At 41.6% G+C, this 26211-nt stretch overlaps 1 protein-coding gene across 2 annotated transcripts in view; it reads left to right on the top strand.

Moving 5' to 3' along the window:
- LOC149439321 (uromodulin-like) overlaps window positions 1-26211 on the top strand; it is a 47634-nt gene that overhangs the window by 2234 nt on the left and 19189 nt on the right. Inside the window, exon 2 of one of the 2 annotated variants that reach the window (XM_089659204.1) lies at window positions 2663-2689. In XM_089659204.1, coding sequence (XP_089515330.1) covers window positions 2663-2689 — 27 coding nt within the window. Of the gene's footprint in view, window positions 1-2662; window positions 2690-25214; window positions 25233-26211 lie in introns of those variants that run through there. The other variant, XM_089659205.1, reaches the window with a different exon arrangement.

Below are 26211 nucleotides of genomic sequence, written 5' to 3'. Positions count from 1 at the left end.
TAAGGGCAATTTTAGACAGGAGCCAATTAAACTACCAGCATGTATTTGGCGTGTGGGAGGAAACTGGAATACCTAGAGGAAACCCACACAGGCACGAGGAGAACATGCAAACTCCATGCAGGTACTTACCTATTCTGAGGGCACTCCAATCCAGTCACATGATCGGGTCCTAGCGCCGGCTTCAGTGTAGAGGAGGGGCAACCGACAACAAATGCTTCATAGTAAGCCAATGGGTGACATTAGCGCCCAGGCTCTGCAGCTGTTGTGTGCGATCTCTCTTCTTCACTGAGGTCGACACTGAGACTCGATCATGTGACGGGCCCGGAACAACTTCAGCATAAGTAGTATACAGATCTATCCTTTACAGGGTACATAGAATAGGCTTAGAATGAGAGTGGGAGTAGATTTAAGTATAGCTAGTGTGTGACTGAGCTTCCACTTTAAGCTGGCCATACACTGATTTCAGCTGGTTCCTGATGAAACATCAAAATTCAATCAGTGGATGGCCCTTTCAGCCACCTCCTGCTTGACATCCCTCGAATGAAAAATTGAGGAAGCTGGGCAGAGAATTGACAGCGGAACAGCAACTGCATCCACCCAGATGCAGCTGCTGCCCAGATGTTTTGACAGCTAGTGGAACTGGCTGTCAAAGTACTATAGCAGGAGTTTCATTCATGTGTGGATGGAGAGATCTGTTAGATGTTTTTTGTTCAGCCTGCAGGTTGGCTTTAGAGTATGGAAGAAAGTGTGGGAGATATTTTGTTCATGCGAAAGTCCTGAAAGGCAAATTGTACACAGATCACATTCCAATTTTTAATAAACTGCGATTGACTATAGTTTTGACATAAATACAAGATAACATGAAAAAACCCAATGCCAGTTGTTTCTTTATGTTATTTGCATATACAGCCCCAAATATTCGTGTGTGTGTCAGTGTATATATGCACTTACAGTTGTGTTCAAAATAATAGCAGTCAGACATCACTAACCTGATCAATCACTGTTTTTGGTAGAAATGATATTTCTACATGGCAAATAATTTACTAGCAGGTGTAGTAGAGTAATAGAAATCCAACAGACACAACAGTCATGAAATGCATGCTGCTGATTCTGTGTAATTGAATCACTCATTGAAAGGGGCATGTTCAAAATAATAGCAGTGTGGAGTTCTATTAGTGAGGTCATTCATTCTTTGAAAAACAGGTGGCAATTACTGCCCTTATTTAAGGAAGGAAGGCAGCAAATGTTGTACATGCTGGTTACAGTGCATTTCTCTCTGAAATTCCGAGGAAAATGGGTCATTCCAGACATTGTTCAGAAGAACAGCGTACCTTGATTAAAAAGTTGATTGGAGAGGGGAAAACATATAAAGCAGTGGAGAAAATGATAGGCTGCTCAGCTAAAATGATCACAAATGCTTTAAAATGGCAACCAAAACCTGAAAGACTTAGAAAAAAGCAAAAAACTACCATTCGAATGGATAGAAGAATAGCCAAAATGGCAAGGACTCAGCCAACAATCAGCTCCAGGAAGATCAAAGAAGGTCTAAAGTTACCTGTGAGTACTGTTACAATTAGAAGACGCCTATGTGAAGCCAAGCTATCTGCAAGAAGCCCCCGCAAAGTCCCACTGTTGAAAAAAAGACGTGCTGAAGAGGTTAAAATTTGCCAAAGAGCACATTGACTGGCCTAAAGAGAAATGGCGCAACATTTTGTGGACTGATGAAAGTAAGATTGTTCTTTTTGGGTCTAGTGGCCAGAGACAGTTTGTCAGACAACCCCCAAACACTGAATTCAAGCCACAGTACACTGTGAAGACAGTGAAGCATGGTTGCACAAGCATCATGTATGGGGATGTTTCTCATACTACGGTGTTGGGCCTATTTATCGCATACCAGGGATCATGGATCAGTTTGAATACATCAGAATACTTGAAGAGGTCATGCTGCATTATGCTGAAGAGGAAATGCCCTTGAAATGGGTGTTCCAACAAGACAACAACCCCAAACACACCAGTAAATGTGCAACATCTTGGTTCCAGACCAACAAGATTGACGTTATGGAGTGGCCAGCCCAATCCCCGAATCTTATTCCAATAGAAAACTTGTGGGGTGATGTAAAAAATGCAGTTTCTGAGGCAAAAACCAAGAAATAGAGAAGAACTGTGGAATGTAGTCCAATCATCCTGGGCTGGAATACCTGTTCACAGGTGCCAGAAGTTGGTTGACTCCATGCAACACAGATGTACAGCAGTTCTCAGAAACAGTGCCTATACAACTAAATATTAATTAAGTGATTCAAAGGAAAGCAAAATCTTCAAACATTTTTCAGTTTATATAGTGAATGTTTGAGTTTGTAAAGAAGAATACAAACACTGCTATTTTTTTTGAACAGTCTAATATTCACTTTCCTTCAATTTTTTTAGAGGAACAACACAAATTTGATATATTTTTCTTCATGTTTTGATTTGGAATAGAATGTGTAGCGTTCCCAATGCATTTGTGTGTATGGAAATAAAAGCTATTAGAAGGATTTTGAGCTTTATTCACTTTTTTCAACACACTGCTATTATTTTGGACACAACTGTACATATTTATAGTTTATTGTATACATCACTTTACAATACAGCCTTTGACTCTTCCTTCTTTTTTTCCCTTTTCTAGGTGCTCAGTGCATAGATCTTGCAGACCGTAAGTGCACTACATGTTTTACAAAGACAGGAGAACTGCATGATAAGCCTTAACATTAAATGAATCAATATTACATACAGTATTACACAGATTTATAGATGATGAAATCTGACTGCTGTTCATAGCCAGACTGTGAAGAATCAGCATCATCACTTATTCATCAACGCAGTCACTTAAGGGTTAAAGTACAAATACTCAACACAAACACAATAATATTTCTGCTGAAAAAGCACACCTCCTCCACTCTGGAGATCACTAGATTGCTTCTCTCCAGATGTCTCAAATATACATATGAAAAAAACAGCATTTTCACATCAGCATTCATTGTTTATCACAATTCCAATTTCTGTTCCAACGATTAGCGATCCTGAAGGTCTAAGGCCTGGATCACACCTATACTTTTTTTGGTGCTTTTTGCAGGAACACACTACAGTCCATTTAACATGGTTTCCTATGGGACACGTTCACATCTATGCGTTTTTCAGCTACTGCCTTTTTGGAAAGGGTCAGGCTCAATAGACTTCAATGGAGACACTGCAGAAAAGTATGTAGTGCATTTTTTATGAATTTTTTTTATTCGTTTTGTGTTCTTTAATCTGCCCAACAACAAACTGGCAAAAAAAAGCATAACAAATGCATGAAAAACGCATGAAAATGTGTGTGCAAAAACACAAAACACAACCCAAAAAGTACTACGGAAACGGGTTAAAGCAAACTGCATAGGTGTGAACCAACCCTTGCATAACCAAATCAAGCAATGTCATAACCCAGAAAAGGAGCAACCATAAATCATTGCTAAAGCCCAAGTCACCGATCATACTGCTGCGATTTAAAATTGAGCAATTTGTGTGTAATTTCAGCGTGATTTTAGGTGCGATTTCTGAAGACTTTATTGCTACTATTTTCAATGATTTCTTGCAATTTGCAGTGCGATTTCCATTATATTCTATGTATGTGAAATCGCAACAAAACTGCAGAAAAGTAATGCAAGAACTACTTTAGAAATCGAACTGCAGCAAATCGCATGTTAAGACATTGTTAACACATTCACATTCATAAAATGCAATTTCAGGTGTGGTTTCAATTCTCAAATCGCACCAGTGTGACCGGGAACTTAAGCTAGCCCTACACTGATCAAAATTTGGCCTGTTCAGCAGAGCTGGCCAAGTATCGATCAGTGTGTGGCTGTCTCTACTCAGTTCCAAGGGACATGTTGGAAAATTGTTTTATTGATCAGCAGCTACGGTCAATCAGTTGCAGATCTCTGTATTCTGACAGTGGTGGGTGCTGCTGTCACAACACAATGTCCCAGCAAAGAGGATTGCTCCGTCCATCCATTTGTGTAAATGGAGGAATATGTTTTGTTTTTTTTCATTCAGTCCATTAGCTGACCGAAAAAAATAAATAAATGTAAGGCCAGCTTTTAAAACATTTTAGACAACGTCTCCTTTGCATTACAAATATGTACACATAAATCTATTTTGCTTCTTTTCACCCAAAGGGATACAGTGTATAATTTCTTTAACATATGCACCAATCCTGCATGTCATAAGTGCACTGTCTATAAGAGTACATTCAGACAGCTGAAGAGCAGTGGTCAGGGTCAGCCGCCAGCAAGAATCAGTAGATTTTCCAGTGGTTGTAAACACTGCCTGCACACACTGGATGCGAACAGCTGCAGCTGTCAGATTTTGACTCTGTACAAATCAATGGCTTGTGCCTTTGCTGTTCACATGTTACCTCTCATCTGAGGGGGCGGGAAGGGGTTAAAGCACAAATAGGATTAGGATCAGTGGCCAGGGGCTTAAAGTGTTGCTGTCAGAACATGATCCCGGGTAAAGAATTAGATGCCTGTAATAAAATTGGCTCTGCCTTTCTGGCAGCCCAATTTTTAAAGAAAGGTTGTGGGTGGTGGGGGATGTGAATTTCTGTTGGGATTGCCTAGGCAATTTTATCAGAAGTGGGAGAGTGTACCTGACAAAATTTGGCACCGCTCCCAAAAAAACAACAAAACTCTGAAAGAGGTAGGAGGACATAAAGTGGAACTTCCCTTTTTAGGTCATGTTCTGCTTTAACCCCTTGACACCGATGTAACACAAATATGTGGACTCACAGAACTGGGCTTTTTTTCGTGGGGCTGCATATTTGCGTACCTGTCTTTGTTCTGGGAACGCAACGCACAGCGCACTCCCAATACAAAGAACGGGGTGTCACTGAGAGCACCGAGTCCCATTCTAACGATCGGGACCCAGGACCCCTGATTCCGGGTCACATGATCGCTGTGATAGCCTCTGATTAGCTATCATAGTGGTCATTGTACAAACCAGCCCCTTGCTTTTTTTTCTCTCTATGAATGGAGGAGAGAGATACATTGTATCTCTAACTCCTGGCATAGAAGAGAAAAAATGTTTGTAAAAATAAATAAATAAATTAAATATATAAATATAAAAAAATCAAAGAAAAAATAAAGAAAAAAATACCTAGATCAAGGTTTGATCTAGTTCAGTGCCAAGGTAAGTGTTTGGGTCAAGGTCAGGGTCAAAGATCAAGGTCAAAAGGTCAGGGTCAAAGGTCAGGATTTAAAAAAACATTTGGTGTCAGTCTGGCCCTGATTTACTAAGAATTGAGTCTACCAGCAGATGCTGAACATTCAGGCAGACTCAATTCAAACAATCTAGACCTGTCAGTCTTCTGAAGGCGTCTAGCAAACTCATTGAAAAGCGTCTACTTGTAGACTCTTTCCTGTTAGTAAATGTGGAATTGTTTCTGGCACATTTTTAGGTGCAAATATGTTCGGTAGGTGGTGCACAACCACAGGCTTTGTTGGCGTTTTTCTGTTTGCATATGAGAATACTTATAATTTAAAGTAAAAGTACACCTATATATTTTTTTTTGTTGGGTTGCTGTTTCTCCAAAATGATCAGACAACTAATGCATTTCCTAATGAATGTCATACATTCTATTTTGAAATGTCAAACATTTTCACATTTATATCTCAAATAATTGGAATGTCTAGTTCTAATTTTCCAATATAATGATATATCTTCCTTCTCTTTACTCATGTAACTATTCTATGTTAAAGTAATGGTGCAGCGCTATAAATGCATGTTATCAATCATAAACGCATGTAAAATCAAAAACGTGCAAATAAGTACCACACGTGCCATTCATAGGCACTCTCTGAGTTGGTACTCTCACACGAAGGACATTCCATTATTCAGGAATGATTATATGAACTTTTTTTGCACCATTTACCAGTTTACATAATTACATAATTATTGCACTTATTTGCACTTTTTTATTTTACATGCGTTTATGATTGATAACATGCATTTATAGCGCTACACTATTACTGTAACATATTTCTATGCTGGGACTGTTGCCAATACCCTGAGTGCTAGCTGCTACCTTCATATCTATACCTAGATTTATATTTATCTTGTGTAATACCATTTTAGTAGTCTATATAATTTTACCAGCGCTCGCCTTATCATTATTTTTAAACAATGTAACTATTCTACATTGCAGCTCAAACTCTGTCTCCTACAGTGGCTTAGGGGTTAGAACTCCGAATTTACAATACATGGGTCATGGGTTATAATCCCAGTCATGGCTGCACCTGTCTGCATCTCAGTTTGCATGCTTTCTCTGCATGGGTGTGTTTCTGCCAACACTCCAAAGACATGCTGTTAGGTTAATTGGGCCTGGTTTATGTCTGAGTTTCTGGTCTTATGCAGGCCATAGATGGGTCAAAAAAAAAACGAAAAATCAATCGTTCACTAAAAAAATCAGCTGATTTTCATCCCGTCTACGGCCGGCATTTTTACTTCTGTCCCTTGCAGAGAGCTCCGCTATTATATTTTACATGCAAAGTCTTGCGGTTGCCACAATGTATCCATTTCGGATACATTTCGGATTTTTATTCGGATACAAATAGATACATTGTTGCAACCGCAAGACTTTTCATGTAAAATATAATAGCGGACTGGAATTCTTCTTCTTTTTCTTCTCCTTGCAGGTCACGGCTCATGCACATATTTTTTATTGGTAAAACGATCGGCCGATTTGCCCATCATTGCCGGGAAAATCGGGCGATCGTCAAAATCGTTTGCGTCCTGTTCTTCTGAGGAGTTTGAAACTTTCAATTTTCCTTCTGTTTATATTTCATTACAACTTTATCTTCTCTAAGGCCATGTTCACACTAGCTTTGTCAGCAGGCGTCAGACAGGCATTTGGGAAGTGTTTTTTACGCATCTCAATGCCTATGAAAATTCTGCACATGGCAGCACACAGTGCTGTTCACACTGAAGCGTCAGCATTGCGTCGCAGCAAAACCGGCGCCTCATGTTGAGTCAGGAGAAGTTGAAGCCTCCCATTCAAGTCATGGTACCGCTCCTCAAATGCCTGGCAGACTTTGCGATGCAGTTGCGAGGCATTTTCGGAGCGTTAATACCATTTAACTTCATTACAGGCATTTGTGGCGCAGTTTTAACGCTTGGTAAATGCTTATCGCATGCTTCAAAACCGCACAAACGTCTGTCAAACACTATAGGGCCATTTGGCAACAGTTAGAAATAAAGTCAAACGTGAATGAGCGCTTAAACCTGTCTCCTTAGACAACTTGTTCCCCTCCCCCACCATCACTTGTTCCATCTGCCAATCTATGTATCCCTGCCCCACTCTGTTTATTTAACTATTTATTTACTGATCATGTGTTACAAGTTAATGTGTCTCATTTCCTATCACCTACAGCTCAGATCTCGCATTATTATATGATTCCTGATTGTATCTCACCACTAATCTGATTGCATTCACAATTCCTGGTCAGTCCCGTTCCCTGACCTATAATAACCGTTAAGGCCAGTTCACACTACATGTGTTTCAGTTGCTTTTTTTGCATCCAAAATGCACAGAAAGAAGGTTATATGGTTGTCAATGTCATAGTTCACATCAGCTCTTGCAGTTCCAGTGCGTTGCAGGTGCTGCCAAAAAAAGGCGAACAGGCTGCATTGTTTATGCATAGAACTGTACTAGAATGCGGTAAAACGCCCTGGAACTCACTAAAACGCACATGTCCCTAATTAAATTTAAGAAAAAGAAAGGGGGAAAAAATTAACTGGAATGCATAAAAAATGCACTGGAACACGTCAAAAACACATCCAAAATGTACTGGAACACGCTAAACATGCATCAAAAAAGTGCATGCAAAAACATCAGGAACACATCTAGACTGTTTCTATAGTGTGAGGTGGCCCTTAGGACTTGATCACACTATTTGTGGTGCAGAAACGCATGCAAGAGCATGTTTTTTCCAGCACAGCAAAGAAATGCAATGCCCTTTGCAGATGTGCGCAGGTACCATGATGAAAACTTAATTGCACCTCCACATGTCTAGTAAACACAGAAGCATTCACAGCCATCAAAACGCATGGCACCACACTACTACTGTGCAGTTAGGTGCAACACACTAAAATAATATGCCTGCAGTATTTTGCATGTTCTCACATGTCAGGCAGCCCATTGAAATTAATGAGCTGAGGAAAAAAAAGTTAAAAATGCCCCATTCACACAGGTCCTCTGGCCTGTACAGCATGAATGAGGGGGTTGTTCATGTGGCTGGAGCCACCTGTTACACTATGGGGTCACAGCAGCTGTATGAACACAAGTTTTAATCTGACAGGTGTGAAGGCGTGGGGAAGTGGCCCTGAATGCTCACTGTCTGTGTTCAGGGCTGTACACCTGCACCCATATTCTTGTCAAATTATGACCTGCAGCATTTTCATAGTGTAACTTAGGTTGCCTGCAAACGGCGACAGCCACAAAAACAAACCATTGATTCACACTCTACAGGCCACAGCACCCATGAGCCCCAAGACCTCAATTACACACACAGCTTTATTTATGAACTCAGTACAGTTTTATCATTTAGATTTCACAGGAATTTGGTTGGGATTGCATCCATTAATAATGTTTTTATTGTATTTTTACCATAAATATAATTTGGATATTTTATCTAACAATGGCCCTGGGTGTATGCTTGTGTCTGTGCTACCTGTATAGTTAGGAAGAACCTTGAATGTCTGCTATATACCGCAATGGATCTAGGAATTGGACATGTTTTCAACTGAAAATGCAATTATTAGTAATGTTTCCCCGGCAAATGAGGATCAGCTCCTCGGTAGAGAACAGCGATCTCACCATGTCCAGATGTGGTCTGGAATTCCACAAAAGAACAATTCACAAACTAAAAAATAGACCACTAAACCCTCCTAACTACACTCCCATCCACTAACACTCCCCACTACCACTTCCGGGTGTATGCAAACATCCTTCCGCAAACGTCATGACATATTTCCGGTATGACTGCTGCTCTAGTGCCTTCTCCAACAGCCGTCTTGGCGTTGATTTGTGCACCATAGCAATTTTACATGCGGCTCCATTGTGTATATGACATTTGCAAATATATCTTTGCAGTTCTATTGTGTTTTTGGCATTGGTGACTGTATACTTGCAGCTATACTGTGTATATGACATTGGCGAATATATATTTGCCGGTAAAGGCCCAAAGTCAACATAAATTAGGGGCCCAATTTATTACTGTTAAGAAGATTGTAGAAAAAGAATAGCTAGCTGCACATTGAACACAACCTATTCATTGGTACTTAACATGGTCTTGTTTTGCAATAGGGAGCTTTTGGTTTGTTAGTTTGAACATACTTGTATATGTGCGCTCTAACAAGGAAGATTTGGGCATATTATATAGCTAGCAAAAATAAGTGTTAGGGGTGCTAGTACATTTATTTACGGTACTTATATAGCGCTGTCAATTTACGCAGCGCTTTACATATATATGTTGTAAATTCACATCAGTCCCTAACACTCAAGGGGCGTACAATATAAAGGTCCCTAACTTACATTCATATATATATACTAGGACCAATTTTGAAAGGATCCAATTAACCTACCAGCATGTCTTTAGAGTGTGGGAGGAAACCGGAGTACCCAGAGGAAAACCACACAGGCAGAACATGCAAACTCCAAGGCAGGAGGTGCCGTGGCTGGGATTTGAACCAACAACCCTAGTACTACCAGGCGGAAGTGCTAACCATTTAGCCACTGTGCTACATTCGACTAGAACAGGGGTAGGCAACTTGCGGCTCTCTTGTTGTCGTGGAACTACATTTCCCATGAGGCATTTCAACATTACAAAACTGACAGTTACAGCTATAACTTGCAGAGGCATGATGGAACTTGTATTCCTGCCACAGCTGGAGAGCCGCAGGTTGCCTACCCCTGGACTAGAACATGAAATAATCCCCCCAAAATAAATAGTCCAAATGTTTATTGATCAAATACACATTCCACATTTATTTGGACAGCAACAACAAGTAGGTACATTCAATTTCTTGGTGAAAAAAAAAAAAGCAGGATTGATGTTGCTAAAATAGAACGGTCCTGCTCATAAGAGCTTACAATCTAAAAGATTATACTTCTAATGAACTGTGCTTTCAAAGGTTACAGCAGGAAACAAACAGTTAATATAAATCACGTAGTAGGCTTATCCATCCACAAAACAAGCTGCAGATCAAAATATCAATATAAAAATACATACGTGCCAAAATAAAACCCCTCCCACCTTCCCAAATCCCCCACACATACATTTCTCATCAGGTTTGACTGAAAACTACATTTCAGTCTAAATAAAGCAAACTTGGAAGAGCAGAGCAATTGACATGTGTTAGGATTACAATGCAAAGATAATTAACACACAATCACTGTACAATAACACACAAACACACCTTAGAAGGAAGAACATGCAAAACATTTACAGCCCACATCAAAACACAGCGTGAGTGTGGCCTGAGGCAATTCATTACAATATATCTTCCTCCCCAAACCACCACAGACAAGGACATGCAGAAATAATGTGCCTGTACAAGGCAAAAATCAGCTACTACTGCATCTCTTTATATAAGGTAGGCCACACCCACCACTGTCATTCATTTGGTCAGAGAAAGTGTTTGCACCTGATTAATTCTCTTCCCACCTGCGTTAACCCTTGGTATCCAGGCCCCACAAATCAGAGTCAGAAAGAAAGCCAAAGTGAAGTGTACCTGTGCAGTATACAACAGAACATTGAACAGGGATGTAAAAGGGAACCCTATTGGCAATATTTCTTGGTCCTATGGGCACAATTCACTCCAAATTATCGCATGAGTTAAGGCAGTCACATGACCACATCTCGCATGCAATACTGAAAATGTCAATTCACTTTTGCTAGTATGTGGGATTTCCAATAAATTGGAAAAACACTCAGGAAATCAAACATAAAAAGGCCTTACACCCTGGTCACATCAAAGCCGATTTAGAAATTGTGCGATGTACAGTGAAGATGCCGATTTCCTTGCGATTTGCAAGACATCTGACACAGATATCTATGCAAATCGCTACAAAAGTAGTACATGTACTACTTTAGAAATCAGTGTCGGAAACGCACTCATGTGACCACTCTAATAGCAGACAATAGGGTGCGACTTGGCATACGATTTGCAAGTCGCATGTCATGCAAATCACATGCCAAGTCGCACTCAATGTGACCGCTATTAGAGCGTTCATATTGGTGTGGTTCAAACTTGGTTGGAGCCGCAACAATTACTAAAGTAATGAATACACTACTTTTCATGCGTTTTGCAGAGAGATCTGTGTCAGATGTCTTGCAAATTGCACTTTAAATCAGCATGTCCCCCGACTTTGAAATCATGTGACTTCACTGTATGTCACATGATGTGACTGTAGTGTAAATAACACAACTTAGAAATCTGCTTTAATCTGACCAGGGTAGCCCCCAGTAACATTGTTTGCGATTTGGCTTGCAATTGGCATGACAGGCGACTTGAAAATTGTAGACCAAGTCGCACCCTATTGTCCACTGTAGGTTCTGTTCACATCCAATTGGATTGTGAACTCGTGCAACTTCACTGTAAATTGGGCAATTGCCACATCGGATTAGATGTGACAGTGGTGTTAGCCCCTGGTAACATTGTGTGCAATTTGCCATGCAAATGGCAAGTTGCTGGCCATGCCAATCGCATTGCAAGTCGCATCCAGGCTGTACAATTTTAGGTGCGATTTGTGAATTGACATCGTACTTGATATCAGATATGATGAATGTGAATGTGAGTGTATTAACATACGCGATTTGTTGAACTTACGATTTCAAAGGTAGTTCTTGTCGAACTTTTGGGCCATTTAGTAGCAATTTCACATCTAGACTCCTATAGAAATTGCAATGCTAAACACAATTGAAATCACAACTAGTTTGAAAACCTCTAGAAAACACAGTGAAATTGGCAACTTAAAGCGCAATTTTCAATTGCATATAGTGTGAACGAAGCAGGTAAATCAACAAAGGAAATAAATCTTTGAAGGCATGCGGTACCTGCCTGCTCGGATAAGGGTCTGCTATGCATTTGGGGGAAAAATCCACGCCAGTATTTGTAACAATTTTGATGTGTGGATTCCCCACCCAAGCCTTTTCTCACTCTCTCACTCTTCTGTATGTCTCTCTTTATCACTCTTCAGTATTTATCTCTCGCTCACTCTTCTGTATGTCGCTCTTTACCACTCTTCAGTATGTATCTCTCGCTCTTCTCTCTCTCTCTCTCTCTCTCACTCTTCTGTATGTCTCTCTTTATCACTCTTCAGTATGTATCTCTCCCTCGTCTGTATGTCTCTCTTTATCACTCTTCAGTATGTATCTCTCGCTCACTCTTCTCTCTCTCAGCTCTTTGCTTGACAAATCCTTCACAAAAGGGGGTGGAGTGTAAACCAGCATTATCAAATCTATTAGTAGTCCAGGCCCTTATCTCATCCCATTGTATGACATTCACATTAGGCGCAGCTTTGAAGGTGTTTCAACAGACAAGGCCTCATTCTAATTCACATTCTAGGGATCATTTAGACAGAAAGCAAAGATGTTGCCAGAACATCTATTTGAAGACAGCCACACACAGAGATCATGCTACTTTCTTGCCGTGGTTGGGATTCAAACCGACAACCCTAGAGCTGTGAGGCAGCAGTGCTAACCACTAATCCACAGAGCTGCGATCCTAATCCAGCCTGTATTTCTGTGCTGTGAATCAACCCTCAGTCCCTGGGCAAGGTCAGTGTAACTAGCCAGATATCTCCAATGTGACACAAATGTTGTGCTATGTTGCCAATTCCGATGTATGTTGGTTCTATGTATCCCAATACAAAGGATTACAATACTAATACAGGTGTACCTCGGTTTACCAACGCCTCAGGGAACGTCATATTTGGTGTACAAATGCCAAACCAGTAAAATTAATTGGTCGGTTTACAAATGTTCGAATAATTTGGTTCACAATACGAAGTGTATGTCGGTGCTGATTTTTCAATGCTAATGGCGTGCCTTTTTTTGTCCTTCACTATAGTTCACAAGCTTAGCTGTCACTTTCCCTGAAGTTACAGAACAATTTCTTCATTTTAATTAACTAAAAGTCAACCTTGTTACCTTTAAGGAAATAAACTCAAACAAAACTTTCTCTTTGAGCCGGGGGAAGTGACAGCTGAATTTCTGAGCTATAGTGAAGACCAAAAAAGCCAGAATTACATTTAAAAACCAGCACCATAATAATAAAAAAAAAACAGCATGGGGTCCTCCCTCCAATCCATACCAAGCCCTTCAGGTCTGGTATGGATATTAAGGGGTAACTCCACGCTGAAATAAAAAAAAAAAACAGCGTGGGGTTCCCCCTCAAAATCCAAACCAGACCCTTATCCGAGCATGCAGCCCAGCAGGTCAGGAAAAGGGGGGACGAGCGAGCCCCCCCCGATCCATACCAGGCCACATGCCCTCAACATGGGGGGGGTGCTTTGGGGCAGGGGGCTCCCCCCCAAGCACCTTGTCCCCATGTTGATGGGGACAAGGGCTTCTTCCCCACAACCCTGGCTGGTGGTTGTGGGGGTCTGCAGGCGGGGGGCTTATCAGAATCTGGAAGCCCCCTTTAACAAGGGAGCCCCCAGATCCCACCCCCCCCACATCACCCTGGCTCACTGCATAAGGCTGGTGAGCCTCTGTCGGGAGCGGAACGTTTTGTTTTTTTTCTTTTTTCGGCTTGCTGGCGCCTGACACCGTGATTGATGTTGGATCTACTTTGGGGGACATTGTTTTATTAAAGGACTTGTCAAAGACCGTGCCCTGTGATTTTTTACACTACATTTTGTTTTTTTGTGAATTAGTAGTGGGACCATGTACCGCATACTCATTCACGTAGGTGGGGGCCGGGATCTAGGGGCTATGGGCATGCGGGATTGTAGGAGCGACAGCCATGTGTTAATGTTTCAGCTGTCAGCGGGGTTCCCCACTGACAGCTGAATGTAAAATAATTCCCTTTATTGCAGAAATAATAAAAAAAAAGCGTGGGGTCCCCCCTCCCATCTGTACCAAGCCCTTCGGATCTGGTATGGATATTAAGGGGGAACTCCACGCTGAAATTTTAAAAAAAACAGCGTGGGTCCCCCTCAATATCCATACCAGACCCTTATCCGAGCATGCAGCCCGGCAGGTCAGAAAAGGGGGGGAACCCTGTACTGTGTTTTTTTTACACCACACTTTTTTTTTTTGTGAAGGAGTCTGCGGGAGCATGTACCGCAGACTCCTTCACGTAGGGGGGGGCGGGATCTGGGGGCCCCCTTGTTAAAGGGGGCTTCCAGATTCTGATAAGCCCCCTGCCCGCAGACCCCCACAACCACCGGCCAGGGTTGTGGGGAAGAGGCCCTTGTCCCCATCAACATGGGGACAAGGTGCTTTGGGTTGGGGAGCCCTCCTGCCCCAAAGCACTCCCCCATGTTGAGGGCATGTGGCCTGGTATGGTTCAGTAGGGTGGGGTGCTCGCTCGTCCCCCCCCCCCCCCCCCCGTTTTCTGACCTCCCGGGCTGCATGCTCGGATAAGGGTCTGGTATGTATTTTTGGGGGAACCCCACACTGTTTTTTTTTTTTTTCGACGTGGAGTTATCCATTAATATACATACCAGACCCAAAGGGCTTGGTATGGATGGGAGGAGGGACCCCACGCAGTTTTTTGTTTTTTTTTTTTATTGCAGACCTTTATTTTTACATTCAGCTGTCAAAATAAATACTATTTAGACCTTCAAAATAAGTAAAATCATTACAGAAATAATTACAAAGGATAAGAAACAACAATAGAATCAATAGAACTAAGGAAATCAAATTAGAATACATAAAGATATGCCGAGTGCTGTTTGTTAAACACAGTAGACGCGACCGAGTGCCGACTGTCAGAGGAATCCACACAGAGATTTACTATTGAACAGGGTCTAAAAAGAAAGCGCCCACAGAAGACGTCTAAAATGTGTTCTGCACATGCTCAGTTATATCCAACCATAGATACTGGAAAAGCGTCTAGTTCTTCACTGTGACTTGCTTTAAAAAAAATATTTTTTACACATTTTAAAATTTTTTTGAAATGTCAGATATTGTTTAAAACGAAGTCCTATTTGGCAAAGCAAATTTCAATGTGAACATGTCTCTGCAGTGATTTTTAATGGTGTTAGACGTGCTTCTTAGCAAGTCTGCTTTTTGAGTCTGATTCCTGGGCTGTGTCTCTTTAGTAAATTTGATTTGGAGTCTACTTGTTGACGCTTCTCTTTAGTAAATGTCTTTGCAGTCTAAAAGTAGACGGTCGCTATTAAAAAGTAGACGTTAGCCCACAGAAATGCGCCTAGGCACAATAGTAAATCAGGGTCTTTGTGTCAGTGTGTTTTAGGTAAAAAGAAAAACAAAATGCGCACTATTGTTTCTGGGCTGTACTACGGGTACAAATAACATACACCTACCTGTATATGGTATCGCTGCGATCGTCAAGAGCTGGAGAATTTGTTTTGGGTTGTTCTTTGGTGGTAGGTTATGGTAGTAACAAGATACACACAGCTAAATAACAAAAGTGTTTTTTTTTATTTATACTATTTTGGGCCAGTTTTCCTTTGATAATAAAATAAAATCAGGAGATATGCATTACCATTTACCAACAAATGAAAGCCAAATTTGTCCTGATAAAAACAAGGTATAATTCACCTGGATGTACAAAGTAGTTGTGATGATATGTACAGTTTTACTAACACGTGGCAACGTTGCAAAATTGTGCTTAGGCATTAAGATTTGTTTTACCCTTAGGCCTGAAGGAGTTAAGGTTCATCCTCAGCTCTGCCTAAAAGTGATGGAATATACTGTATATATATATATAGTGTGTGGTTACTTTTTTGACACCCAGACCAAGTCTGGCAGCATTGGTGTGATCAGTTACCTGGACACTAACTCTAGGACTCAGCGGCCCTGATTCACTAAGATTTGAGTGTAATAGCAGAGACTGACCATTCAGGCAGACTCCGGTCAATCAATCAGTCGTCTGACCAGCGTCTAGCAAGCTCATTGACGAGCGTCTATTGATTACTTTGCTATCACTGGCACATTTTTAGGTGCAATACCGGATATGTTCGCTAGATGGCGCACAAGCGCGGGCTTTATTGACATTGGCGTTCTTATGATGGCAAAAGAATTCTTAGAATGTAATAAGTAGTACACCTGTATTAGAATTTTCTATTTTCTTCTATTTCTTTTCTTGCTGTGTCTCCAAAATGATCAGGAAACTAATGCATTTACTAATGAATGTCATACATTCTGTACTCAAATGTTAAACATTTTCACACTTATATCTCAAATAATTTATATACTTCTAATTTCCCAATATAATTATATATCTTCATTCTCTTTAATCACGTAACTATTCCATGGTAAAGACAAGTGCAGCGCTATAAATGCATGTGATCAATAATGAACGCATGTAAAAACCAAAAAGTGCAAAGAATTGCAACAATGATGTAATATTGTAAATGGTGCTAAAATAAGTTCATAGAATCATTCCTGAATAATGGAATGTCCTTCGTGTGAGAGTACCAACTCAGAGAGTGCCTATGAATGGCACGTGTGGTCTCTCCGTGATGGACAGTAGTGCATGAACTCGTGAAAGGTAAACCACCCTTGGGACTGGTCTACACTCACCAGAACAAAAGTATTAAGGTGCATGGGTTATACACATCTGGGGGTGCAGCGGTATGCTGGCAGCTATGGGTTAGCCATCCAGCTCAATCCATCCATCAGGGTGGGTGCCCAAATGGTCCTGGGGAGGAATTAGCTCAGCCACAGGAGCCAGAAAGGTGCTCAATAGTGTAGTACACTGTCACAAGGGTGGATGACCTTTCACGAGTTCATGCACTACTGTTCGTGGTTATATTTATCTTGTGTAATACCATTTTACTAGTTTATATCAGTGACCAGCTCGCTCTATCATTTTTAAACAATGTAACTATTCTACATTATAGCTCAAACTGTGTCTCCCACAGTGGATTAGTGGTTAGAGCTCAGAACTTACAGCACTTGGGTCATGGGTTCTAATCCCAGTCATGGCTACATCCTAAAAAATAGAGATCAATTTTCTGGGTTGTGCCAGGAATATTGATCAATCAATTATGATTTTGCCTAATGACTAGAAAGTGGATGAATGTTACCTATGTATTGTTCTTCTGCCAGTTAGGAAATGTGCAAGTTTCATGCCGTGTATATTTCATTGTAACATTTTTCTCTTTTAAATCTGTCTCCTTATACAACTTGACCCCCTCCCCCACCCCGTCATCACCTGTCCCATATGCAAATCTATGGATCACCGCCCCACTCTTTAACTATCTATTTACTGATCAAGTGAATGTGTCTCATTTTCTATCAGCTACAGCTCAGATCTCACATTATTATATGATTCCTGATTGTATCTCACCACTAGTCTGATTGAATTCACAATTCCTGGTCAGTCCCGTTCCCTGACCTCTAATAACCTTTAGGGCCAGTTCACACTACATGTGTTTCAGTTGCTTTTTCGGCATCACAAACGCACAGAAAGAAGGTTATGTGGTTGTCAATGTCATAGTTCACATCAGCGCTTGCATTTTCAGTGCATTGCAGGTGCTGTAAACAAAGCTGACCACGCTGCATTGTTTCTGCACAGAACTGTACTGGAACACATTGAAACGTCCTTGAATGTACTAAAACGCACATGTCCCTAACTACATTGAATACAAAGAAAATAGAAAAAAATAAGTGGAAGGGATACAAAAATGCAATGTAAACATGTCCAAAACGCATCCAAAATGTACTGGAACACACTAAACATGCATGCCAAAAGGGCATGAAAAAAACCCATCAGGAACACATCTAGACTGTTTCTATAGTGTGAACCGGCCCTTAGGACTTGTTCACACCATTGGTGGTGCAGAAACGTATGCAAGAACACACATTTTCCAGCACAGCAAAGAAATGCAATGCCCTATGTAGATGTGCGCAGGTACCATGATGAAAACGTTGTTGCACCTACACACGTCTATTAAAAACAGCCCCATTCACAGCCACAAATACGCATGGCAGCACACTACTGTGCGGTTAGATGCGACACACTTGGAAAATAACATAAAAATAAGCCAACATGGCTAAAACATATCTTGAAAATATGGGGACTCTGATATCCGGCGACAGTCCGTTCACGAACGAGAAGCAATTCTGCACCCTTAAAACCAACATAGAGGAAAGGGATGGTCAAATTGCTGTGCTGCTTCCAAACCACCTCTGGCATGCCAGGGTCTTTATGCAGGTCCTCGATGCCAGTTCTTGCCTGCGGCCACAAAATATCCACTGGCCACAAGTGAAGGTGAGCGGAGGACGTGAAGGTGGATTTCTACCAGCTTCAACCGCAAGCAGTACCACTCCTGAAAAATGAGAGCAAATAATCATTGACACGTCATCATGACAGTCAATTCTCAGTGCAGGCTATCTAGAGTGTCTTTCCTTTTTAACCATTTCAAGAGTTCAAGGAAACATTCTTGGAGCATCTACTGTGTTTGGAAAGGCCAAAGGTCCCCCCCTCCCCCAGGCACACTAATGCTTATGCAGGCCATAGACGGGGAGAAAAACGGCCGATTTTTTTTTTAAAAAATGAAAAATCGGTTGTTCAAGCGGCCGACGTTACCAGCAATGGTAAAAAAAATCGGCCGATTTTCATCCCGTCTACAGCCAGCAAAAAGTGTCCCTGCAGAGAGCTCCGCTATTTCTTTGACAGTTCTTTGACATTTATAGCGGTTGCAACAATGTATCTATTTGTATCCATTTAGGATGCAGATGTTTTTATTCGGAAACAAATAGATACAATGTTGCAACCGCTGTAAATGTCAAAGAACTGTCAAAGAAATAGCGGAGCTCTCTGCAGGGACACTTTTTGCCATACTGGAATTCCTCTCATTTTTTATCCTTCTTCTTCCTCTTCTTCTTCTTCATCATCATCCTCTTCTTCTTCTTCATCATCATCCTCTTCTTCTTCTTCATCATCATCCTCTTCTTCTTCTTCATCCTCATCTTCTTCTTCACCATCATCCTCTTCTGCTTTTTCTTCATCATCCTCTTCTTCTTCTTCATCATCATCATCCTCTTCTTCTTCATCATCATCATCCTCTTCTTCTTCTTCATCCTCTTCTTCTTTTTGTCTTCCTCTTGCAGGTCACTGCTCATGTGCAGATTTTTTATCAGTAAAAAATCGTCCGATTTGCCCATCATTGCCGCGAAAATCGGCCGATCGGCAAATTCGGCCGTTTTTTTTTCCAACTTTACCGAAAAAAAAAAATCTGCCAAAATACCGAAAAATGGCCGAACAAATAGCCCACTAACGATCCGAAAATCGGCCGATTTTATTTTCGGCCGATTTTCGACCTATCTATGGCCTGCATAAGATATGGTGTGGCCCTAGGGTCAATGTGTGTTTAGAATACTTCCAAAATGCACATACAAAAACACTCCATCCAAATGCATGTTCCATGTCTATAGCATGTTAAACAGAAGAATAACGCACTTACATAATGTTAACATGCGCAAGTAAAAATAGACAAAATCCACATCCTTTTATTCTGGCTTCACATACATGCATTGTGGTCTAACACCGCACTCCTGGGCAAATCACATGCAATTTGTGTGCGTTGCAATTAGAGACAAACATTTTGCACACCTCAAATTGCACCGCATCTGGGCCAAAAATGTGCAGGACCCTTTTTCAGGGTATGCACATGGGTGTGAATAGGCATGCCATCCAATTTGGCAAATCGCAATACGCTTTGTGTACCAATATTGGTGTGTTGGTAACTTCACCTAGAAAGCCGCAGCAGGTGGCATGAAGGGGTTGCGGTTGTGATGCGGTGCAGCGCTTGCACAGAAAACACTGCAAATTTCACATGGCATCTGTGTGACACCAGAATGTGCCAATATGTGGCTTGACAAAGCACAGTGGTCAGTGCAGATTATTTTCAATCCATGTTTTTTGACACTTTTCATTCACTGGTTTAACTCAGGTGATCGTTAATCACAATTATCTCCGGAGATCACATGCAGCCCCTCAAACATCTACACATATCTCTGGAAATCTATACAGATCTCCTTGAAAAAAAAGTCTCCTCTCTTCTTCGGAAAACAATTGTCCTCCACCTCATAAATAGGGGGACAGAGAAGACTTCTCCTTGATAACTAAAATCAGATGAATTATCTGTGCTTCATAAACATACACCAATACTGCAAATGCATTGTACTGTCCAAGGCATTGCACACTAGAAATGTCAAATGCGTTAGTGTGTACAGTGCATGAGTGTAAAATGCTTTAGTGCACACTGCAGTGTACAACGCATTGCACACTGTAATACACTGTACAATGTAATACCGTGTACACCCACACATTGTAGACTGTAATGCACTGTACACTATCATGCAGGATGGAGCTACGCATTGCACACTGTGATACCGTGTACACCCACACATTGTAGACTGTGATGCACTGTACTCTGTCATGCAGGATAGAGCAACGCATTGCACACTGTGATACCGTGTACACCCACACATTGTAGACTGTGATGCACTGTACACTGTCATGCAGAATCCAGCAACGCATTGCACACTGTAATACCATGTACACCAACACATTGTAGAATGTAATGCATTATACGCAGTATACATGTCCAGATATTCAAAGATTAGCCATGAAGGCCTAGCTGGTTACCTATTTGGCGACCGCAGATTGCCGAATAACGCTACACTGCATCCAGGCAGCTCTGGGAGGGCGTCATATGACATCCTGGCAGAACGCACTCTCCGTGATTGCTGTGTCCTAAGGACACAGCTGATCACGTCATATGGTAAAAGCCAATCACAGCGGCTTTTTACCATGTGATCAGCCACGTCCAATGACACGCTGATCACAGGGAAATGCATTTGCCGGGTCTTGGCTGCACTTTCCTCACGCTGTCAGAATGTTTGGAAAGTACTGCCAAGAACCAGCAGTTATCAGAGCAGGGGTCAGCACCGATGATCAGTGCCCACCTGTGGCCAGTATTGCCACCCACCAGTGCTGCCTCATCAACGCACATCAGTGTTGCTAAATTACCGGTTTACCAAATGTTATAATATAAACAGACTTTTATTCATTATGAGCTATTTTGTTGTTTATCGAGCAAAAAGTAAAACACACAGCAGCAAGTCAATACCACCCAAAGAAAGCTCTATTTGTGTGAAAAAACTGATATAAATTTAAAATGGGTACAATGTGGCATGACCGCACAATTGTCATTCAAAGGGTAACAGTGCAGAAAGATGAAAATTGGCCAGGACAGGAAGGGGGTAGGAGTACCCAGTAGGCAAGTGGTTAATATAATTGACCCATCAATACCCAGGAGCTAACGTACAGATAAGTAGCATGTGCACCAAGTGAGATTCTGATAGGCCCCACCCACAAAATTACAATTACCTGTCCCTCACATGTTATAAACATATTTGCAATGGCCACACTTACTTTACATATAAGGATCATCTCCTCAGTTGAAAACTGTGCTCTCGCCATGTCCAAATGCCACTAGTTCTCAAAATATACGACACACAGCAAACCGCCAACCACTTGTCATCCACTGACACTCCCCACAACCACTTCCGGGTGCGCGCGCACGTGATGACGGACTTCTGGGAGGACAGCCGCTCGTGCGCCATGGGGACACCTGTTTGACGCTTATTCGTATGCGATCGCGCAATTTTGTACCCTATCGCGCATTTGTATGCGCGGCTATGATAGCTTTCGTGAATGTGTGTTACTTAGTGATTTGTTTAACCTTGGCTAATATATATTGGTTTCCAAAGGCCAAAAATCAACACAGTGTGGACTATTTTATAACTGTAAATCGAATTGTAGAACACCTGTAGCTGGCTGCACAGTGAATGTGACGTATTCATTGGTACATAATATTGTGGTGCAAACTGGTTCTTTTTTGTTTTGTTTTTGAAAAAGCCAGTTTGCACCCACTTGCATATTCACACTCTTATATAATCTACTCAAATGTAGCTTGTAAGTATACAAAGTAACTATTAAGGTTGTTCATATATTGAACATAAAATAAACACAAAAACAACAGTCCAACATTTATTAATCAAATATATCTTCATTTATTTGGTCAGCAGGAACAAGTAGGTACAGTCAATATCTTGGTGAGTCACAAAAAGAATAGCATTGATGTGGCGAAAATAAAACACTCCTGCTCATAAGAGCTTACAATCTAAAGATACTTCTAGTGAACTGTGTGTGCTCAGGTTATAGCAGGAAACAAAGGGGAAGATGAATCAAGTAACATTTTCATGCACATAAGATTTACTTACACAATCACTTAGTATAAAGATCCATTCACAAAAAAAGTCTACAGATCAAAATATAAAGAAAACAAAGCATGTGCAAAAAACCCCTCCCACCTCTACAAAACCCCTCCCACCTCTACAAAACCCCTACACATACATTTGTCAGCAGGTTTGTCAGAAAAATGCATTGGAGTCTAAATAAGCAAGCAAAATTAAAACAAGAGCAGATTTTAAACAAAACGATTGACATGTGTGAGGCTTTCAATGCAAAGAGAAAAAACAATCATTGTGCAATAACACACAAACACTTTACAAGGCCAAAAATATGCAAACATTTCCAGCCCACTTCCAAACACAGCCTGAGTGGTGTCTGGGGCAATTCAGCACAAAATCTCTTCTTCCCCCAAACCACACCATGCAAGGACTTAGTCACAAACCACCCGGCCTAGTAACAGGCCAAATCACTCCCTACTGCACATCTTTATATAAGCTAGGTTGTATTTGGAGCGCGCCAAACAAGGCCCCACACCCAATGAAGCCACACCCACCACTGACCTTAAGTTGGTCAGTGAAAGTGTTTTCACCTGATCAATCCTCTTCCTACCTGCATTAACCCTTGGTATACAGGCCCCACAAATCAGAAAGATATATACAGTGAAATGTACATGTGCAGCATACAACAGAACATTGAGCAGGGATGTGAAAGGGAACCCCAATTGGAACCTTTATTGCTACTATGGTCACAATTCCCTCCAGATTCTCGCATGAGTTAAGACAGTCACATGACCACATCTTGTATGCAATACTGAAAATGACAAATCGATTTGACTAGTATGGTGAATTTCCCATCAATTGGCGAAACACTCCAAAAATCAAACATCACCAAACATTACACTCTGGGCAAAGCGGATTTACAAATCATGCGACTTACAGTAATGTTGACCATTTCAATGCAATTTTTAAAGACATCTGACACAGATCTCTATGCAAATTGCCACTAAAGTAGTACATGTACTACTTAAGAAATCAGTGTTTGAAACGCACCCATATGGTCGCTCTAATACAGTGTTTCTCAACTCCAGTCCTCATGGACCCCCAACAGGTCATGTTTTCAGGATTTCCCTCAGATGAAACAGCTGTGGTAATTACTAAGGCAGTGAAACTGATCAAATCACCTGTGCAAAATAATGGAAATCCTGAAAACATGACCTGTTGGGGGTCCATGAGGACTGGAGTTGAGAAACACTGCTCTAATAGCAGACAATAGGGTGCGACTTTGCAGACGATTTACAACTTGCATGTTGTGCAAATCACATGCCAAGTCCCACTCAATGTGCACGCTATTGGAGCATTCATATTGTTGTGGTTCAAACTTGGTAGGAGCCGCAAGTAATAATAGAGTAATGAATACACTACTTTTCATGCAATTTGCTGAGAGATCGGTGTCGGATGTCTTGCAAATTGCACTTGAAATCACCATGTACCCCGACTTTGAAATCATGCAACTTCTATGCAAGTCACATGATGTGACTGTGGTGTCAATAACACCACTTAGAAATCTGCTTTAATGTGACCGGGTAGCCCCCAGTAACATTGTTTGGGATTGCCATGCAATTGGCATGACAGGCGACTTGCAAATCGTAGACCAACTCGCACCCTATTGGCCACTGTAGGCTCTGTTCACATCCAATTGGGTTGTGAACTCGTGCAACTTCACTGTATGTTGGGCAATTGCCGCATCGGATTAGATGTGACAGTGGTGTTAGCCCCCAGTAACATTGTGTGCAATTTGCCATGCAAAGAGCAAGCTGCTGGCCATGCCAATCACATGACAAGTCACATCCAGGGTGTGCAATTTCAGGTGCGATTTGTGCATTGACATCGTACCTGATATTGGATATAATGAATGTGAATGTGAGTGTATTAACATACGCCATTTGTTGCAGCGAGAGTTCAAAGGTATTTGAGAATTGTGGCCATTTATTAGCAATTTAACATCTAGACTCAAATAGAAATCGCAATGCTACACACAATTGAAAACACAACTAGTTAGTAATTCTCTAGAAAACACAGTAAAATTGGCAACTTAAAGAGTAATTTTCAATTGCATATAGTGTGAGCGAAGCAGGAAAATCAACAAAGGAAATAAATCTTTGAAGGCGTGCGGTACCTGCCTGCTGGGATAAGGGTCTGCTATGCATTTGGGGGAAAAATGCACGCCAGGATTTGTGACAAGTTTGATGTGTGGATTCACCAACCAAGTCTTTTCTCTCTCGCTCACTCTTCTGAATGACTCTCTTTATCACTCTTCAGTATGTATATCTCGCTCACTCTTCTTCGTCTCACTGGCTCGCTCTTCTCTCTCTCTGTCAGCTCTTTGCTTGCCAAATCCTTCACAAAAGTGGGTGGAGTGTAAACCATCATTATCAAATCTATTAGTGCTCCAGGCCCTTACCTTATCCCATTGTATGACATTCACATAAGGTGCAGCTTTGAAGGTGTTTCAACAGACAAGGCCTCATTCTAATTCACATTTTAGGGATCATTTAGACAGAAAGCAAAGATGTTGCCAGAACATGTATGTGAAGACAGCCACACATGGAGATCATGCTACTTCCTTGCCGGGGTTGGGATTCAAACCGACAACCCTAGAGTTGTGAGGCAGTAGTGCTAACCACTAATCCACGGAGCTACATTGCTGATCCCACCTGTATTTCTGTGCTGTGAATCAATCCTAGGTCCCTGGGCAAGGTCAGTGAAACTACCAGATATCTCCAATGTGACACAAATGTTGTGCTATGTTGCCAATTCACATGTATGTTGGTTTTATGTATCCCAATACAAAGGATTGCAATACTAATACAGGCGTACCTCGGTTTACCAACGCCTCAGGGAACGTCATATTTGGGGTACAAATGCCAAACCATTTCAGTTCATTGTTCTGTTTACAAATGTTTGAATAATTTGGTATGGGCATGTGGCCTGGTATGGTTCAGGAGGGGGGGGGGGCGCTCGCTCGTCCCCCCCCCCTTTCCTGACCTGCCGGGCTGCATGCTCAGATAAGTATGTGTTATGGATTTTGGGGGGTACCCCATGCTGTTTTTTATTTAATTTCAGCGTGGAATTACCCCTTAACATCCATACGAGACCCGAAGGGCTTAGCATGGATGGGAGGGAATACCCCACGCCGGTTATTTAAAACACTGTTTATAATTCCCCGCAATACTTTGACATTCAACTGTCAGTGGGGAACTCCGCCGACAGCTGAAACATGAGCGCTGCATTGGTTTTCACTACTAAAACGCTGCATGAGTTGATAACATAACTCATGCGGGATTGTAGGAGCGACAGCCATGTGTTAATGTTTCAGCTGTCAGCGGGGTTCCCCACTGACAGCTGAATGTAAAATAATTCCCTTTATTGCAGAAATAATAAAAAAAAAGCGTGGGGTCCCCCCTCCCATCTGTACCAAGCCCTTCGGATCTGGTATGGATATTAAGGGGGAACTCCACGCTGAAATTTAAAAAAAAACAGCGTGGGTCCCCCTCAATATCCATACCAGACCCTTATCCGAGCATGCAGCCCGGCAGGTCAGAAAAGGGGGGGGACCCTGTACTGTGTTTTTTTTACACCACACTTTTTTTTTTTGTGAAGGAGTCTGCGGGAGCATGTACCGCAGACTCCTTCACGTAGGGGGGGGCGGGATCTGGGGGCCCCCTTGTTAAAGGGG

The sequence above is a fragment of the Staurois parvus genome, unplaced genomic scaffold, assembly GCF_062004578.1.
Source record: "Staurois parvus isolate SC_StPar_1 unplaced genomic scaffold, SC_StPar_1.0 ptg001134l, whole genome shotgun sequence".
NCBI lineage: Eukaryota > Metazoa > Chordata > Amphibia > Anura > Ranidae > Staurois > Staurois parvus.
Note: the sequence above shows the minus strand (reverse complement) of the source record. Positions and strands in the feature narration are given on the sequence as shown.